We start from the raw sequence: 19611 nt of genomic DNA on the forward strand, positions 1-19611 counted from the left end.
TTGGGGACGTTTTGGGGTGGTTTTGATGGTTTTGGGGTGTTTTGGGGTGTTTTTGGGCTGTGTTTTGGGCTGGTTTTGGGGTGTTTTTGGGCTGTTTTTTGGGCTGTTTTTTGGGTGTTTTTGGGGGGTCCCCACCTGGCTCTGACGCGCTGTCCCCGCAGCGTGGACGGCGAGGCCCCGGGCAGCGAGGGGGGGGGGCGCGGTGCCCGAGAGCCCCGGGCGGCCCCCCCCGTACCGGGCCCTGCCCCAGCCCGCGCCCCAAGGCCCGGGGGGCTCCGGGGGCGGCCCCGGGGGCGGCGCCGGGGGCGTGGCCTGGCCCCGGCTGCCCCCCCAGCCCGCCAGCGTGGCCCTGCGCAAGCAGGAGGAGGAGGAGGAGAGCAAGAGGCCGAAGGCTCTGAGCGACAGCTACGAGCTCTCCACCGACCTGCAGGACAAGAAGGTACCTGGGGACACCTGGGGACTCACCTGGGACACACCTGGGGGTACCTGGGGGCACCTGGGGACACACCTGGGGACACCCTTGGGGATACCTGGGGACACCCTTGGGGACACACCTGGGACACCCTGAGGATACACCTGGGGTCACACCTGGGACACACCTGGGGATACCTGGGGGCACCTGGGGACACCTGGGGACACCTGGGGACACACCTGGGACACACCTGGGGATACCTGGGGGCACCTGGGGACACCTGAGGACACTTGGGGACACCTGGGGGTACCTGGGGACACACCTGGGGACACCCTTGGGGATACCTGGGGACAGGCTGGGGACACCTGGGGACTCCTGGAGACAACTGGGGACACACCTGGGACACAGCTGGGGATACCTGGGGACACCCCTGGGGACACCTGGGGACACACCTGGGGACACCCTTTGGGGCACCCCATGGGAAACACCTGGGGACACACCCAGGGACATCCTGGGGACACCTGGGGACACGCCCAGAGTGGGTCCTGGCTGTGTGACGGTCACAGCCCACGTGTGGTGGTCACCAGCCACGTGTGACTGTCCCCAGCCTGTGTGGTGGCCAGCAGACCCATGTCACAGTCCCTGTCCCCATACAACGGTCCCTGTCCCCACACATGTCCCCATGTCCCCATCTTCATTCATGTCCCCACGTCCCTGTGTCCCCACCCATGTCCCCATGTCCCCATCCACATCCATGTCCCCACGACCCCACGTCCCCTGCCATGTCCCTATGTCCCCATCCCTGTCCTCTGTCCCCACACGTGTCCCCATGTCCCCATCCTCATCCATGTCCGCACATCCCCATGTCCCCTGCCATGTCCCCACATCCCCCACCATGTCCCCATCACTGTCCCTATGGGTGTCCCCATGTCCCCATTGCTGTCCCTATGGGTGTCCCCATGTCCCCATTCTCATCCATGTCCCCACATCCCTCGCCATGTCCCCATCCTCATCTATGTCCCCATGTCCGCTGCCATGTCCCCATGACTCCATTGCTGTCCCCATGTCCCCCATGGCTGTCCCCACCCATGTCCCCATGTCCCCATCCTCATCCATGTCCCCACGACCCCACGTCCCTCGCCATGTCCTTGTCCTCATCCATGTCCACACGTCCCCACATCCCCACCCATGTCCCCATGTCCCTGTGTCCCCCACCATGTCCCCATGACCCATCCATGTCCCCACGTCCCCATCCATGTCCCCACGCCTGTCCCCATCCTCATCCATATCCCCACGACCTCACGTCCCTCGCCATGTTCCCTGCCATGTCCCCATGTCTGCATTGCTGTCCCCATGTCCCCACATCCCCACCCGTGTTCCCATGTCCCCATTGCTGTCCCCATGTCCACACATCCCACCCATGTCCCCCGCCATGTCCCCATGTCCCCATGGCTATCCCCATGCATGTCCCCATGTCCCCATCCTCATCCATGTCCCCACGACCCCACGTCCCTTGCCATGTCCCCATGCCTGTCTCCATGTCCCCATCCCCATCCATGTCCCTTCGTCCCCATATCTCCATGTCCCCATCCATGTCCCCATGTCCCCATCCACATCCCTACATCCCCATGTCCCCATGTCCCCATCCATGTCCCCACGTCCCTCGCCATGTCTCCATGTCCCCATCCACATCCGTGTCCCTACGTCCCTCGCCATGTCTCCATGTCCCCATCCACATCCCCATGTCCCCATGGCTGTCCCCATCCATGTCCTCATCTCCCCATGTCTCCACCTATGTCCCCATCCTCATCCATATCCCCATGTCCCTGTGTCCCCATGGATGTCCCCACCCATCCCGTGTCCCCACATCCCCACTGGTGTCCCCATGTCCCCACAACCCCACATCCCCACCATGTCCCCATCACTATCCCCACATCCCTGCCGTGTCCCCACGTCCCCTGCCATGTCCCCACGTCCCCACCATGTCCCCGCGTCCCCTGCCATGTCCCCACATCCCCACATCCTCACCATGTCCCCGCGTCCCCACATCCCCCGCCACGTCCCCGTGTCCCCACATCCCCACCATGTCCCCATGTCCCCATCACTATCCCCACGTCCCCTGCCATGTCCCCATGTCCCCTGCCATGTGCCCACATCCCCACATCCTCACCATGTCCCCGCGTCCCCACATCCCCCGCCACGTCCCCGTGTCCCCACATCCCCACCATGTCCCCATGTCCCCATCACTATCCCCACGTCCCCTGCCATGTCCCCATGTCCCCTGCCATGTCCCCACGTCCCCACCATGTCCCCGCGTCCCCTGCCATGTCCCCACATCCCCACCACGTCCCCACGCGTGTCCCCCCAGGTGGAGATGCTGGAGCGCAAGTACGGCGGCTATTTCCGCTCGCGGCGGGCGGCGCGCACCATCCAGGCGGCGTTCCGGCGCTACCGCATGGCGCAGAAGTTCGAGCGGCTGCGCAGCGAGGGCGGCCGGGCGCGGCGCCTGGCGCTGCCGGGGCTGCGCCTGCAGTTCTCCTTCGAGGAGTACGACCGCGGCCCCCCGGCCCCCGCCCCGGGGCCGCCCCCGCCGCCCCCGCCCTACTTCCAGGGCAAGCCGGCCTCGCTGGACGAGGGCGTCCTGGGGGGCCCGCGCCGCGCCCCCCGATACGGGGGGTCCTGCCGGGCCGGCCTGGACGGGGGCGGGGGTCCCGGAGAGGGGGTCCAGATTGGGGGGGGCTCCGGGGTGGGGGGCGCGGGAAGCCCCCCCCGGCAGCTCTCGGCTTCGGCCGATTTCGGGCCGGGAGGCGCCGACCTGGAGGAGGCGTTTGCGCAGCAGGTGGGGGTCTGGGGGGGTTATGGGGGTTTTGGGGGTCAGGGGGGTTATGGGGTCAGGGGTTTCATAGAGGTTATGGGGTCAGGGGGGTTATAGGGTTCTGAGGGTTATGGGGGTTTATGGGATCAGAGGGGTCAGGCGGTCATGGGGGTTAAGGGGGTCCTGGGGTTTACAGGGTCAGGGGGGTCATGGGGGTTATGGGGTCACAGGGGTTATGGGGTTCTTAGGATTATGGGGTCAGGGGGGTCAGAGGGGGTCCTGGGGGTTATGGGGTCAAAGGGGTCATGGCGATGGGGGTTAAAGGGTCATAGAGGGTTATGGGGTCATGGAGTTCCCAGAGTCAGGAGGGTCACGGGGGTCCTGGGAGGTCACTGGGGTCACAAGACCATGGACATTACAGTGGCCATTGCGGTCAGGTGACAAAAAAACCATGGGGGTTATGGGGGGTCAGAGGGGACATTGGGGGGGGGGTCAGAGGGATTTGGGGGTCTTGGGGAGGTCACGGGGGTCACAGGGGCCAATATGGGGGTCCGGAGTCTCTGGGGGTCTCACGGTGGGCTCCTGTCCCTGCAGGTGAAGTCCTTGGCCGCCTCCATCGATGAGGCGCTGGGAGGGGGTCGCGGTGTCCCCCCCGGCGCCCCGGACCCCCCCGCGGGCGACAGCGCGGCCACCTCGGCCAGTGACGTCACGCTGTACCTGGACGAGGGGCTCCCCGGCTCCCCCCGCTCCCCGGAGCGACCCCCCAGCCCCGAGCCCCCCCCGGACACGGCGGGACCCCCGCCCCCGCCCGCGCCGCCGCCCCCGCCGCCGCCCCCCGCCAACGCCCCCGGCCCCGCCGAGCGCTGGGGGGGCCCTCCCGAGGAGCCCCCCCGGAGGGGCCCCCCGTGCCTGGAGTGCCGGGGCCGGGGGGCCGGGGGCGGGCACCCCCCGCTGCTGACCGTGGAGCCCCCCAGCGACAGCTCGGCCGACCTGAGCGACCGCTCGGACCGCGGCTCCATCAACCGCGGCGGCCCCTACGAGCCCGAGGGCACCGGGGGCGGCGGCGGCGGCACCCTGCCCCGCTCCGGGCCCCCCTCCCCACCGCTGCTTCCACCCCGAGGGGCCGCCCCCGCCGCCGCCCGGGCCCCCGCCCCCGCCCGCGGCCGAGGAGGGCTCCGAGGGCGACAACGAGAGCCTGGGCAGCAGCTCCAACTCCAACGAGACCCTCAACTGCTCCTCGGGCTCCTCGTCCCGCGACAGCCTGCGCCGGCCGCCCCCGCCGCCCCCGCCGCCGCCCACGGCGCCGCCGCAGCCCCCCGGTGCCGCCGGCGCCCCCGGCAAGGCCACGTACCAGCGGGAGCCGCGGCAGAGCTGGGACTCGCCCGCGCTCAACAACGACGTGGTGCAGCGGCGCCAGTACCGCATCGGCCTCAACCTCTTCAACAAGTGAGGGGCTGGGGGGGCTTTGGGAGATCTGGGGGGGCTGTGCTGGACGTGGGGTGGGGTCTGGGGGTCCGGCAGTGGGGCAATGCGGTGCTGCCATGGTCAGCAGGGGAAGGGTGGGGTGGGATTGTTGGTGACGCCATGGTGAGGGCAGGGGGCTGTTCTAGGTGAGGCTGTAGCAAGGGCAGGGTCGTGTTCTAGGTGAGCCTATGGTGATGTTCCAGGCGAGCCTATAGTGACAGTGGGGGGATGTTTGAGGTGACCCTGTAGAACCCCACAATGACATTCTAGGTGACCCTACAGTGATGTTCTAGGTGAGCCTGTAGCGAGGGCAGGGTGATGTTTGAGGTGACCCTGGAGAACCCCACAATGATGTTTTAGGTGACCCTATGGTGAGGTTCTAAGTGAGCCTATAGTGAGGATGGGGTGAAGTTCTAAGTGACCCTATAGCGAGGACAGGGGGATGTGTGAGGTGACCCTTTAGAACCCCACAATGACATTCTAGGTGACTCTATGGCGATGTTCCAGGTGAGCCTATAGCAAGGACAGGGTGATGTTGTGATGTTCTAGGTGACGCTATATTGATGAGGACAAGGTGATGTTCCAGGTGGCCCTGTCGTGAGGGCAGGGGGATGTTCCAGGTGGCCCTACAGAAAAGGCAGGGGGATGTTCTAGGTGACCCTATAGCAAGGGCAGGGTGATGTTGTGATGTTCTAGGTGACGCTATATTGAGGACAAGGTGATGTTCCAGGTGAGCCTATAGCAAGGGCAGGGTGATGTTCTAGGTGACGCTATATTAAGGACAAGGTGGTGTTCCAGGTGGCCCTATCGTGAGGGCAGGGGGATGTTCCAGGTGAGCCTATAGTGAGGATGGAGGGATGTTCCAGGTGGCCCTACAGAAAAGGCAGGGGGATGTTCTAGGTGACCCTATAGCAAGGGCAGGGTGATGTTCTAAGTGACCCTGTGGTGAAGTTCTAGGTGAGCCTATAGCAAAGAGAGGGAGATGTTTGAGGTGACCCTATAGAACCCCACAATGACATTCTAGGTGACTCTATGGTGAGGGTCTAAGTGAGCCTATAGCGAGGGCAGGAGGAGGTTCCAGGTGACCCCGGAGAATCCACAATGATGTTCTAGGTGACCCTATAGAAAGGGCATGGAATGTTCTAGGTGACCCTATGGTGATGTTCTAGGTCCATCTACAGTGCTATTCTGGGTAACTCTAGGGTGAAGTAGGTGACCAGGTGGCCCTAGAGCTGGGGGCAGGTGATGTTCTAGGTCACTCTACAGCCAGAGTGACCACCATGGCTGACCACATGGCTGACCACCATGGCTGACCACTATGACTGACCACCATGACTGAGTACTGTGGCTGACCACACAGCTGACCACCATGACTGACCACCATGGCTGACCACACGACTGACCACCATGACTGACCACCATGGCTGACCACACGACTGACCACCATGACTGACCACCATGGCTGACCACATGACTGACCACCATGGCTGACCACATGACTGACCACCATGACTGACCACCATGGCTCACCACCATGGCTGACCACATGACTGACCACCATGGCTCACCACCATGGCTGACCACCATGACTGACCACCACAACTGACCACTATGACTGACCACTATGGCTGACCACCATGACTGACCACCACAACTGACCACTATGACTGACCACCATGACTGACCACCACAACTGACCACTATGACTGACCACCATGACTGACCACCAATACTGACCACCATGGCTGACCACACGGCTGGCCACCATGGCTGACCACCATGGCTGACCACCATGACTGACCACCATGGCTCACCACCATGGCTCACCACCATGGCTCACCACCACAACTGACCACTATGACTGACCACCATGGCTGACCACACGGCTGGCCACCATGACTGACCACCATGACTGACCACCATGGGTGACCACCATGGCTGACCACCATGACTGACCACATGACTGACCACCATGGCTGACCACCATGGCTGACCACCATGGCTGACCATATGGCTGACCACCATGACTGACCACCATGGCTGACCACCATGGCCACGCCCCCACAGGAAGCCGGAGAAGGGGATCCAGTACCTGATCGAGAGGGGGTTCCTGTCGGACACGCCCGTGGGCGTGGCTCACTTCATCCTGGAGCGGAAGGGCCTGAGCCGGCAGATGATCGGCGAGTTCCTGGGCAACCGCCAGAAACAGTTCAACCGCGACGTGCTCGAGTACGGGGGACACGCCGGGGATGGGGGACACGCCGGGGATGGGGGGACATGCCGGGGATGGGGGGGACACCTTGGGGATGGGGGGCACACGCCAGGGATGGAGGGGACACGGTGGGGCTTGGGGGACATGGTGGGGATGGAGGAGACACCTTGGGGATGGAGGGGACACAATGGGGAGGGAGAGACATGCTGGGGGTGGGGGGGACACTCCAGGGACAGAGGGGACACGGTGGGGACGAGGGGGACACAGTGGGGACAGGGGGGACACACCCGGGCTGAGGGGGACACGCTGGGGCTGGGGGGGACATGCCAGGGATGGGGGGACACATTGGGGACACGCTGGGGACGGAGGGGACAGGGCGGGGGCAGAGGGGACATGGGGGACACGGTGGAGGTGGGGGCGACATGGTGGGAATGGGGGGGACAGGGTTGGGACAGGGGGACATACCAGGGCTGGGGGGGGCACACCGAGGATGGGGGGGGACACGCCGGGGACAGAGGGGACATACCAGGGACAGGGGGATACATTGGGGACAGAGGGGACACGCTGGGGATGGGGAGGGCACACTGGGGACAGGGGGACACACTGGGGACGGGGGGGACACGTTGGGGTCATCGGGGACACGCTGGGGACGGAGGGGACAGGGAGTGGGTCAGAGGGGACACACTAGGGACAGGGGGACATGCTGGGTACAGAGGGGACACTCCGGGGACAGAGGGGACACGCTGGGGACAGGAGGGGACACCCTGGGGACAGAGAGGACACACTGGGGATGGTGGGGACATCTTGGGGCTGGGCAGACACGCCAGGGGGACACACTGGGGACAGGGGGGGACATGCCAGGGGGGACACCCTGGGGACAGAGGGGACACCCTGGGGACAGCGGCAGCCCCCAGACCCATCCCCGCGCCGGGGTCCCGGCAGCTGCGTGGTGGACGAGATGGATTTCTCCGGGATGGAGCTGGACGAGGCCCTGCGGAAGTTCCAGTCCCACATCCGGGTGCAGGGCGAGGCGCAGAAGGTCGAGCGCTTGATCGAGGCCTTCAGGTGAGGGGTGGGTCCCTGTCCCCGTGTCCCCATGATGTCCCCATGTCCCTATGTCCCCATGTCCCCATGATGTCCCTGTGTCCCTATGTCCCCATGTCCCGGTGTCCCCATGTCCCCTGTCCCTGTGTCCCCATGATGTCCCTGTGTCCCCTGTCCCTGTGTCCCCATGTCCCCACTGCATTGACCCTGCCACCAGCAGCACACAGTGGTCACCATGGGGTGACATTCTAGGTGACTCTATGGATTGAGGGGGGACACAAGGGGGTGGTGGCACCTGAGGGACATGGGGCCATTCTAGGTGACTGGCAGGACACTGGGTGATGGCCCCTGGACCACAGGGTGACGTTCTAGGTGACCCTGTGGATCAAGGAGGAACAATAGGGGAGGTGGCCCATGTTCTAAGTGACCCTGTGGATTGAGGGGGGACACAAGGGGGTGGTGGCACCTGTGGGACATGGGGCTGTTGTAGGTGACCCAGTGGGTCAAGGAGGAGCCATGTGGGTGGTGGCCCATGTTCTAGGTGACCCTATGTGCTATGGGGGGACACAAGGGGGTGGTAGCAACAGGGGCTGTTCTGGGTGACCCTACAGACTGGCAGGACACTGGGTGGTGGCCCCTGGACCACAGGATGACATTGTAGGTGACCCTGTGGATCAAGGAGGAGCAGTGGGGGTGGTGGCCCACGTTCTAGGTGACCCTGTGGATTAAGGGGGACACAAGCGGTGGTGGCCCATGTTCTAGGTGACCCTGTGGATTAAGGGGGACACAAGCGGTGGTGGCCCGCGTTCTAGGTGACCCTGCAGCCATGGGGGCGCCTCCCCACGCTCAGGGGCGGCCGTGGGGTGCAGAGGCCGTGGGGCACCGTGACCCCATGGGCCGTGGGGGTTGTCCGCCCCGCAGCCAGCGCTACTGCGTGTGTAACGCGGCCCTGCTGCGCCAGTTCCGCAACCCGGACACCATCTTCATCCTGGCCTTCGCCATCATCCTCCTCAACACCGACATGTACAGCCCCAGCGTCAAGGCCGAGCGCAAGATGAAGCTCGAGGACTTCATCAAGAACCTGCGAGGTGAGGCCCTGCCTGGTGTTCCCCAGGAGGGGACACGGGTTCTAGAGCAGGACTGGGTGTTGGAGGTTCTAGAGCCGGCTCAGGAGTTGTAGGGTGTGGAACAGGGTCAGGTGTTATGGGTTCTAGGGTGGACCTGGGCGTTGTGGGTTCTAGATTGGGTCAGGTCCTGCAGGTTCTAGACTGGGGCCAGGTTCTGGGGGGGTCCAGGATGACACTGGTGCAAGAGTGGTGCAACACCCTCAGCCCAGCTGTTGTGGGTTCTAGAACAGGGGCAGATGTTTCAGGTTCTAGAGTGGGTTCAGGTGTTGCAGGTTCTGGAGTAGGACATGGTGAGGAGGGTTCTAGAGCACATCTGGGTGTTGGGGCCTCTAGAAGGGATCTGGGTGTCTCAGATCCTGGAGTTGGGCTGGGCGTTGCAGGTTCTAGAGTGTGTCCAGATGTCACTGGATTCTAGAGACACCCATTAGTAGTGAGCCCTGGATCTGGAATTGGGGGTTCTAGAGCTGTTGCAGGTTCTTGAGGGTTGGAGGTGTTGTGGGTTCTGGAGCGGTTCCAGAGCAGGTCCGGGTGTCACACAGGGGTGGACAATGGCGAGGACATCCCCCGGGACATGCTGGTGGGCATCTACCAGCGCATCCAGAGCCGCGAGCTGCGCACCAACGACGACCACGTGTCCCAGGTGCAGGCTGTGGAGCGCATGATCGTCGGCAAGAAACCGGTGGGTGTGCCCGGGGGGCGGGGCCAGGTGACCCACGGGGGGCGGGGCCAGGTGACCCACGGGGGGCGGGGCCAGGTGACCCACGGGAGGTGGCCCAGGTGACCCCATGGGACAGGTTCTAGACCAGCCAAAGGAGATGTTCCAGGTGATGCTGTGGTGGGGAAGGTGTTCTAGGCCACCCATGGGAGATGTTCCAATGTTCTAGGAGATCCTGAGGGAAGGATGGGGCAGGTGGGCCCATGGGACAGGTTCTAGTGGCCCAAGGGACACATTCCAGGTGACCCATGGGGGATGATCCAGGTGACCAATGGGGGATATCGTATGGGACCCAACTGGGACGTTTGGGGTCACCCTTGAAGTGACCCATGTGGGACATTTGAGGTCAATTTTTAAGTGACCCACATGGGACATTTGGTGTGACCTCTGGGGGACACTCAAAGTGACCCAGGTGGGACATTTGGTGTGACCTTTGAAGTGACCCATGTGGCACACTCATGGTGACCCTCATGGGACATTTGGGGTGACCCTTGAAGTGACCCATGAGGGACATTTGGGGTGACCCCTGAAGTGACCCTCATGGGACATTTGGGGTCACCCTTGAAGTGACCAATATGGGACATTTGGGGTGACCTTGAAGTGACCCACGTGAGACATTTGAGGTGACTCTTGAAGTGACCCTTGCAGTGACCCACACGTGACATTCAGGGTGACCCATGTAGGACATTTGAGGTGACACAATGTTGCCACGCCCCGTGTGACCCCAGTGAAGGTCCCAAGGCCACCATCCCCACCCCAGGGCAGCTCCGGGGTGTCCGTGGGGCCGTGTCCCCCTGTCCCAGCTGTGACCCCCCTCCATGGCTGTCCCCAGGTGCTGTCCCTGCCCCACCGCCGCCTCGTCTGCTGCTGCCAACTCTACGAGGTGCCCGACCCCAACCGGCCCCAGCGCCTGGGGCTGCACCAGCGCGAGGTTTTCCTCTTCAACGACCTCCTGGTGGTGAGCGGGGGGTCCCAGGGGGTCCCGGGGGGTCTCGGGGTGGGGGGCACAGGGGAGGGGTCCCTGGTGACCCCCTGGCCTCGGCAGGTGACGAAGATCTTCCAGAAGAAGAAGATCCTGGTGACCTACAGCTTCCGGCAGAGCTTCCCGCTGGTGGAGATGCACATGCAGCTCTTCCAGAACGCCTGTGAGCCCCAGGGCGTTCTATGGGACTCCACAGAACCCCAAAAACCCTACAACACCCCAAAAAACCCTATGGGACCCTACAGAGCCCAAAAAACCCCACAGAACCCTAGAACACCCCATGGGACCCCACAGGACCTTCTGAGACCTTCTGCTGTGCCCTCCCCCCTCCCTGTCCCCCCAGATTACCAGTTTGGGATCAAGCTGGGGTTGGTGACACTGTGAGGGTGTCCCTGTCCCTTTTGGGGTGTCCCTGTCCCCGTGGGGGTGTCCCGGACCCCATTTTCCCCCCCAGATTACCAGTTTGGGATGAAGCTGGGTGTCCCTTTGGGGATGTCCCCATGGGGGTGTCCCTGTCCCTTTGGGGGTGTCCCTGTCCCCATGGGGGTGTCTCTGACATTCTGGGGTGTCCCTGACACCATATCCCCCCCCGAGATTACCAGTTTGGGATCAAGATGGGTGTCCCTGTCCCTTTTGGGGTGCCCCTGACCCATGGGTGTGTCCCTGTCCCTGTGGGGGTGTCTCTGTCCCCATGGGTGTGTCCCTGACCCCATTTCCCCCTCAGATTACCAGTTTGGGATCAAGCTGGGATTGCTGACCCCATGGGGGTGTCTCTGACATTCTGGGGGTGTCCCTGACCCCATATCCCCCCCCAGATTACCAGTTTGGGATGAAGCTGGGTGTCCCTTTGGGGATGTCCGCATGGGGGTGTCCCTGTCCCTTTTGGGGTGTCCCTGTCCCCATGGGTGTGTCCCTGACCCCATTTCCCCCTCAGATTACCAGTTTGGGATCAAGCTGAGATTGCTGACCCCATGGGGGTATCCCTGTCCCTTTTGGGGTGTCCCTGACCCCCGTGCCCCCCCAGATTACCAGTTTGGGATCAAGCTGCTGTCGGCGGCGCCGGGCGGCGAGCGCAAGGTGCTGATCGTGTTCAACGCCCCGAGCCCCCAGGACCGGCTGCGCTTCGCCAGCGACCTCCGAGAGTCCGTGGCCGAGGTGCAGGAGATGGAGAAGTACCGGGTGGAGGGTGAGCGCTGCTGGGGCACTGGGAGCGCTGGGAGAGCTGGGAGGGCACTGGGATTGCACTGGGAGGGGCACTGGGAGCACTGGGAGCAATGGGAGGGCACTGGGAGGGGCACTGGGAGCACTGGGAGGGCACTGGGATTGCACTGGCAGCAATGGGAGGGCACTGGGAGCACTGGGAGGGCGCTGGGATTGCACTGGGAGCATTGAAATGGGCACTGGGAGCGCTGGGAGGGCACTGGGAGCGCTGGGAGGGGCACTGGGAGCACTGGGAGGGCACTGGGGGCACGGGGAACTCTGGGAGGGGCACTGGGAACACTGGGAACATCAAAATGGGCACAGGGAGGGGCACTGGGAGTGCTGGGAGGGACACTGGGAGCATGAAAATGGGCACTGGGAACACTGGGAGGGGTACTGGGAGCAATGGGAATGCTGGGAAGGGCACTGGGAGTACTGGAGCATCAAAATGGGCACCGGGAAGGGCACTGGAAGTGCTGGGAGCAACTGGGACCAACTGGGGGCACTGGGAGGGGCACTGGGGGCACTGGGAGGGATACTGGGGGCACTGGGAGAGGCACTGGGAACATCAAAATGGGCACTGGGAGGGACACTGGGAGCACTGGGAGGGATACTGGGAGCACTGGGAGCAACTGGGAGCACTGGGAGGGGGACTGGGAGTGCTGGGAGCACTCGAAGCATCAAAATGGGCACTGGGAGCACTGGGGGCACTGGGAGCACTGAGAAGGGTACTGGGAGTGCTGGGAACATCAAAATGGGCACTGGGAGCATTGGGAGGGACACTGGAGGTCACTGGTGTGACTGGGTGGTCGGTCACTGGTGGTCACTGGTGGTCACTGGCGTTACTGGTGTAACTGGTGGTTACTGGGGGGGGGGGTCACTGGTGGTCATTGGCGTTACTGGTGTCCCCCAGCGGAGCTGGAGAAGCAGAAGGGCGTGGCGGGGCCGCGGGGCACTGGGGGGGGGTCACTGGTTGGTCACTGGTGTTACTGGGTGTCACTGGGAGGTTGCTGGTGGTCAATGGGGGTCACTGGTGGTCACTGGTGTAACTGGGTGTCACTGGGAGGTTGCTGGTGGGTCACTGGTGGTCACTGGCGTTACTGGTGTCCCCCAGCGGAGCTGGAGAAGCAGAAGGGCGTGGCGGGGCCGCGGGGCACTGGGGGTCACTGGTGGTCACTGGTGTTACTGGGTGTCACTGGTGTAACTGGTGGTTACTGGGGGGGGTCACTGGTGGTCACTGGCGTTACTGGTGTCCCCCAGCGGAGCTGGAGAAGCAGAAGGGCGTGGCGGGGCCGCGGGGCGCGGGGCAACCCCGCGAGGCGCTGAACGGGCTCAGCCGCAGCTCCCTGGAGGAGGCGTTCGGGGCCGAGGGGCTCAAACGGAGCGCGCTGAGCAGCTCCCTGCGGGACCTGTCCGACAGCGGTGAGACTGGGAGCGCTGGGACGGACTGGGAGCGCTGGGACGGACTGGGAGCGCTGGGCGGGACTGGGAGCGCTGGGAGCACTGGGACGGACTGGGAGCACTGGGACGGACTGGGAGCACTGGGAGGGACTGCGGGGGACTGGGAGGGGCTGGGGGGGACTGGGCGGGACTGGGAGCACTGGGACGGGACTGGGAGCACTGGGAGGGACCGGACCGGGGGAACTGGGGGGGACTGGGTGGGGCTGGGGGGGACTGGGAGCACTGGGACGGACTGGGAGGGACTGGGAGAGGGGTTGGGAGGGACTGGGGGGCACTGGGAGTGGCTCGGGGGGGGGACTGGGAGGGGATTTGAGAGGGATTGGGAGCCCCTGGGAGCCACTGAGAGGGGGATTGAGAGATTGAGAGGGGCTGGGGGTCACTGGGAGGGGCTGGGAGGGACTGGGAGGGGGATTGGGGGGAACTGGGAGGGACTGGGAGGGGGATTGAGAGAGACTGGGCAGGACTGGGAGGGACTGGGAGAGGGTGGGAGGGACTGGGAGAGGGTGGGAGGGATTGGGAACCGCTGGGAGGCACTGGGGGGGACTGGGAGGGGGATTAGGAGGCACTGGGGGGCACTGGAAGGCAGACTGGGAAGGGCTGGGAGCCACTGGGAGGGGGATTGAGAGAGACTGGGAGGGACTGGGGGGCACTGGGAGCACTGGGGGCACTGGGGGTGGGATTGGGAGGGACTGGGGGGCACTGGGAGGGGGATTGGAGGGGACTGGGAGAGGGATTGGGAGGGATTGGGAGCCACTGGGAGCCACTGGGAGGAGGATTGAGAGGAGCTGGGGGGCACTGGGAGGGGCTGGGAGGCTCTGGAGGGACTGGGAGGGGGATTGGGAGGAACTGGGGGGCACTGAGAGGGCTTGGGAGCCACAGGGAGCAACTGGTAGGGACTGGGGGGGACTGGGACAGGGATTGAGAGGGACTGGGAGGGACTGGGAGCCACTGGGAGGCACTGGGAGGGGGATTGGGTGAGACTGGGAGGGGGATTGAGAGGGGGATTGGGAAGAACTGGGGGGCTGAGATGGACTGGGGGGCACTGGGGGTCACGGGGAGGGACCGGGAGGGAGTTTGGGGTCTCCATGAGGGGGTTTTGGGGTCCCTTGGGGGTTTGGGGTGCCCAAGGGAACATTTTGGTGTCCATGGGGAGTTTTGGGATACTCTGGAGAGGTTTTGGGGTCCCCTGTGGAGTTTAGGGTCCTCTGGGAGGGTTTGGGGTGTCCTGGGGTGTGGCTTTGGGGGGGTCCCTTGGTGTGGCTTTGGGGAATTTGGGGTGTCCTGAGCGGGGGGATTTGGGGTGTCCGGGGGGGGGGTTGGGGTTTCTGGGACAGTTTGGGATTCCTGTGGGGTCCCCAGTGGGGTTTCAGGTATCCTGGGGGGGATTTGGGGTCTCCTGAGAGATTTGGGGTGCCCTGGGGGGGGGGGGGATCTGGGGTCTCCTGAGGGATTTGGGGTGCCCTGGGAGCGATTTGGGGTTTCTGGGACAGTCTGGGGTTCCTGTGGGGTGTCCTGAGGGATTTGGGGTGCCCTGGGGGGGATTTGGGGTCCCCTGAAGTGTTTGGGGTGTCTGGGGGGGATTTGGGGTGTCCGGGGGGGGGATTTGGGATTTCTGGGGGATTTGGGGTCTCCTGAGGGGTTTGGGGTGTCCTGGGGGATTTGGGGTGTCCTGGGGGGGTCCCCTGGGGGTCTCCCCTCATTGTTCCCCCCCCCCCCCAGGCAAGCGGGGCCGGCGGAACAGCGTGGGGTCCCTGGACAGCACCATCGAGGTGAGGGGACAGTGCCACCCCCTGAGTGCCGCCCCGAGTGCCACACCCCCTGAGTGCCACCCCCTGAGTGCCACACCCCCTGAGTGCCACACCCTGAGTGCCACACCCCCTGAGTGCCACCCCCTGAGTGCCACCCCCTGAGTGCCACACCCCCTGAGTGCCACACCCCCTGAGTGCCACCCCCTGAGTGCCACACCCCCTGAGTGCCACACCCTGAGTGCCACACCCCCTGAGTGCCACCCCCTGAGTGCCACCCCCTGAATGCCACACCCTGAGTGCCACACCCCCCGAGTGCCACACCCCCTGAATGCCACACCCCCTGAGTGCCACCCCAAAAATGTCACATCCTCTGTCACATTCCCTGCGTGCCACTCTGTCACACTCCCGAGCGCCACCCCAAATGTCACACCCCTGAATGTCACCCCTTGAGTGCCACCCCTGATTGTCACAGCCTGAGCTGTCACGCACCCTGTGTTACAGCCCTAATGTTGCACCCTGAGTGCCGCCCCAAATGTCACACCCCGAGTGTCACCCCCCTGAGTGCCACACCTTGATTGTCACACCCCTATCACATCCCTGAATGCCACAACCCCTGAATGCCACACCCCTGTCACGTCCCTGAGTGCCACCCCCTGACTGTGACACCCCAAATGTCACACCCCTGAGTGCCACACCCCTGAATGTCACACCCCTGTCACACCCTGAGTGCCACACCCCTGAATGTCACACCCGAGTGCCACACCCCTGAATGTCACACCATGAATGCCACACCCCTAAGTGCCACACCCTGAGTGCCATACCCTGAACGTCACACCCCTGTCACACCCTGAGTGCCACACCCTGAGTGCCACACCCCTGAATGTCACACCCCTGTCACACCATGAATGCCACACCCCTGAGTGCCACACCCTGAACGTCACACCCCTGTCACACCATGAATGCCACACCCCTGAGTGCCACACCCCTGACTGTGACTCCTCTGAGTGCCACGCCCCTAAGTGCCACCCCTCAATGTCACATCCCTGTCACACCCCTGAGTGCCACTCCCTGAGTGCCACACCCCTGCAAGCCACACCCCGTCACACCCCTGAGTGCCACACCCCGAGTGCCACACCCACTGTGCCGCCCCCGGAGTGTCACCCCAAATGTCACACCCCAAGTACCACACCTGAATGTCACCCCCTAAATGCCACACCCCAATGCCACACCCAAGCCCTGCCCACTTTAGCCCCGCCCCCAGGCAGGCAAACCATCCTTCATATGTAAAAGGGGTGGGGCCTGGATGGATGGGGTGGGGCTTATGCACATCTGGGGGTGGGGCCAACTGCTGATGGATGCTCTCATCCACCAATGGGAGCTCATTTGTGGATTGGGGGGACGCCTGCATGGATGGGGCGGGGCTTGTGCATGCCCTGGGGGTGGGGCCAACAACTGATGTCTGCTCTCATCCACCAATGGGAGCCCACTTGTGCCTCGGGGGTGGAGCTAGAGGTTGGGAGGCATGGCTTGCACGTGGAATGGGCGGGGCCAGAGTGGATGGGGTGGGGCCAACCATTGATGGCTGCTCTTATCCACCAATGGGAGCTCGCTTTTGCCTCGGGGGCGGGGCTATCACTGGGAGGCGTGGCTTGCACACAGAATGGGCGGGGCTGACTCAACCAATGGGAGGCGCCAAAACCCGCGAGGGGCGCGGCTTCCCGGTGCTGACCGCGCCCCCTTTCAGGGCTCCATCATCAGCAGCCCCCGGCCGCAGGCGCGGGGGGGCCCGGGCGGGCCGGGGGGCGCTCCCGAGGGGGGGGGCGGCTACAAGCCCCCGGCCCGCCCGGTCTCCAACTCCTCGTCCTTCCTGGGCTCGCTCTTCGGCAGCCGCCGCGGGAAAGGCCCCGCCGGGCCCCCCCCCGGCGCGGGGGGTCCCGCTTCGGCCTCGGCCTCCTCCTCCTCGGCGTCCTCGTCGCACCACCACCACCACCCGCCGCCCGCCGCGCCCCCCGAGGGCCCCTCCAAGCTGCAGGCGCTGCACGCCCAGTACTGCCACGGGCCCGGGGGGGGCTCGGCGGGCGCGGGGGGCGGCCCGGGCCCTCCGCCGCCCCCGCCGTACCCGCAGCAGCCGCCGCCGCCCAGCCGCCCCGCGCCCCCCCCGCCGCTGCCGGCCATCGCCGCCGGGGCCCCCCCGCGCTTCCACGGCGGGCCCACCCCTCCGCTGTCGGCGCCCCCGCAGCAGCACGGCCCCCCCGGCGGCGGCTTCCCCCCCCCGCACCCCCACTACACGCTGCACCGGCCCGGCAAAAGGGGGGGGGCTCCTCCCGGCGCCCCCCGGCAGCCGCTGTCGCCGCTGCCCCTGTACAGCCCCGCGCCCGCGCACCACGGGCTGTCCCACGCGTACCCCCCCGGGCCCCCCCCGCACCACCACCCGCCGCCGCCCCCCGCCCCCGCCAAGCACTTCGTGTTCGGGGGGGGCGGCGGCGTGGGGGGGGGCCCGGCCGGGGGGGCTTTGCGGGGAGGGGGCGGCGGCGGGGGAGGGGCGGCGCCCCCCGTTGCCCATCACCACCATCACCACCATCACCACCACCCCCACGCGCCCCCTCACTCGCCCATCCCCCCACACCCTTCCTACCCCCCCCTGCCCCCCCCATCGCCCCACACCCCCCTGAGCCCCCACTCGCCCGCCGGCCCCACCTCGCCCCTGGCCCAGGCCGGCCAGGGCCCCCCGAAACCCAAGGGGGGGAACCGCATCAGCACGGTGGTCTGAGCCCCCTCCCCACCCCCCCATCCCGGACGGCGCCGGCCTGCTGGACGCGGTGGTTATTTTTGTAACCCCCCCCTTCATCCTCCATGTCCCCCCCCAAAAACCCCCCCAAAAAACAAAACCTGCACGTGGCTCGTGTTTGGCTGCTCCCGCCACCCCCCACCCACCGGGAGCGAGGAAATGGGGGGGGGGGGTCTCTGCCCAACCCCCCCCCCCTAAAACCATCCCGGGGGTCCGGCGGTGATGCTGCCCCCCCCCCCCTTCACCCCAAATCCCCCCGTCCCCCCGTTCCCAGCTCAGGCTGAATGTCACATGGCACTTTAACCTCCCCTCCCCCCTCCTCCCCCCGCCCCCCCCCCGGCCGCCTGGGGTCCCCCCCCGTGTCCCCCCGGGGGTTTTGGGGTTTTGGAGGGGGGGGTCCCAGGCGGCCGGGCCCCCCCGGGGAGCCCCCCAGGCACCCGCATGCGCCCGCGCCGGGCCCTGTATATAAGAGACGAGACTGTATATTTGATGCTTCATAAACGGACCGGCCGGCCCCGCCCGACAGCGCTTCTTTGGGGAGGGGGCGACCTATAGGGGCTATAGGGGATGGGGGGGACACACCTATAGGGGCTATAGGGGATGGGGGGGACGGGACACGCCTATAGGGGCTATAGGGGATGGGGGGGGACACACCTATAGGGGGATGGGGGGGACACGGCTATAGGGGATGGGGGGGGGACACACCTATAGGGGCTATAGGGGATGGGGGGGGGGACACACCTATAGGGGCTATAGGGGATGGGGGGGGACACACCTATAGGGGCTATAGGGGATGGGGGGGGGGACACACCTATAGGGGCTATAGGGGATGGGGGGGACACACCTATAGGGGCTATAGGGGATGGGGGGGGACGGGACACGCCTATAGGGGCTATAGGGGATGGGGGGGGACACACCTATAGGGGCTATAGGGGATGGGGGGGGACGGGACACGCCTATAGGGGCTGTAGGGGATGGGGGGACACAGCTATAGAGGATGGGAGTGGAGGGGGGCAGGGGGATTGAAAGGGTCTGGGAGGTATAGGGGATGTAATAGGGATCATGGGGCTGTGGGGGTTCTGGGGGGCTATGGGGGTCCCGGGGGTTATAGAGGCTATGGGGGATATAGGTGCTATGGGGGATATAGGGATCATGGGACTGTGGGGGTTCTGGAGGGCTATAGAGGCTATAGGGGCTTTGGGTGTTCTGGGGGCTATGGGGGCTATAGGGATCATGGGGCTATAGGGTTCTGGGGGGCTATAGGGGTCCTGGGGGTTATAGAGGCTATAGGGTAGATGAGGGCTATGGGGATCATGGGGCTGTGGGGGTTCTGGGGGCTATAGGGGTCCTGGGGGTTATGGGGACCATGGGGTCTATAGGGACTATGGGGGTTATGGGGGTAATGAGGGCTATAGGGATCATGGGGCAGTGGGGGTTCTGGGGGGCTATAGGGGTGCTTAGGGCTATAGGGGCCATGGGGCTATGGGGGTAATGAGGGCTATAGGGGCCATGGAGGCTATGGGGGTTATAGGGGTCTTGGGAGCTATAGGGGCTGTGCGACCATAGAGATTCTGGAGGTTATAGGGGCCATGGGGGCTATAGGGGCTATGGGAGTCATTGGGACTATAGGGGCCATGGGGACT

The 19611-nt window shown here is 65.0% G+C and overlaps 1 protein-coding gene across 1 annotated transcript; it reads left to right on the forward strand.

Annotated features, from left to right (window-relative positions):
- The first annotated feature begins 208 nt into the window (after nucleotides 1–208).
- On the forward strand, nucleotides 209–17950 carry IQSEC2 (IQ motif and Sec7 domain ArfGEF 2). Its single transcript, XM_058822300.1, is given in 14 exon segments — nucleotides 209–439; nucleotides 2781–3251; nucleotides 3822–4321; nucleotides 4323–4673; nucleotides 6759–6920; nucleotides 7846–7968; nucleotides 8869–9035; nucleotides 9614–9753; nucleotides 10622–10747; nucleotides 10835–10934; nucleotides 11796–11957; nucleotides 13232–13393; nucleotides 15152–15201; nucleotides 16925–17950. Coding segments are annotated over 13 exon segments (3534 nt in total). The 5' UTR covers nucleotides 209–439; nucleotides 2781–2786.
- The last annotated feature ends 1661 nt before the right edge of the window (nucleotides 17951–19611 follow it).

This window comes from Ammospiza caudacuta, chromosome 32, assembly GCF_027887145.1.
Source record: "Ammospiza caudacuta isolate bAmmCau1 chromosome 32, bAmmCau1.pri, whole genome shotgun sequence".
Taxonomy (NCBI): domain Eukaryota; kingdom Metazoa; phylum Chordata; class Aves; order Passeriformes; family Passerellidae; genus Ammospiza; species Ammospiza caudacuta.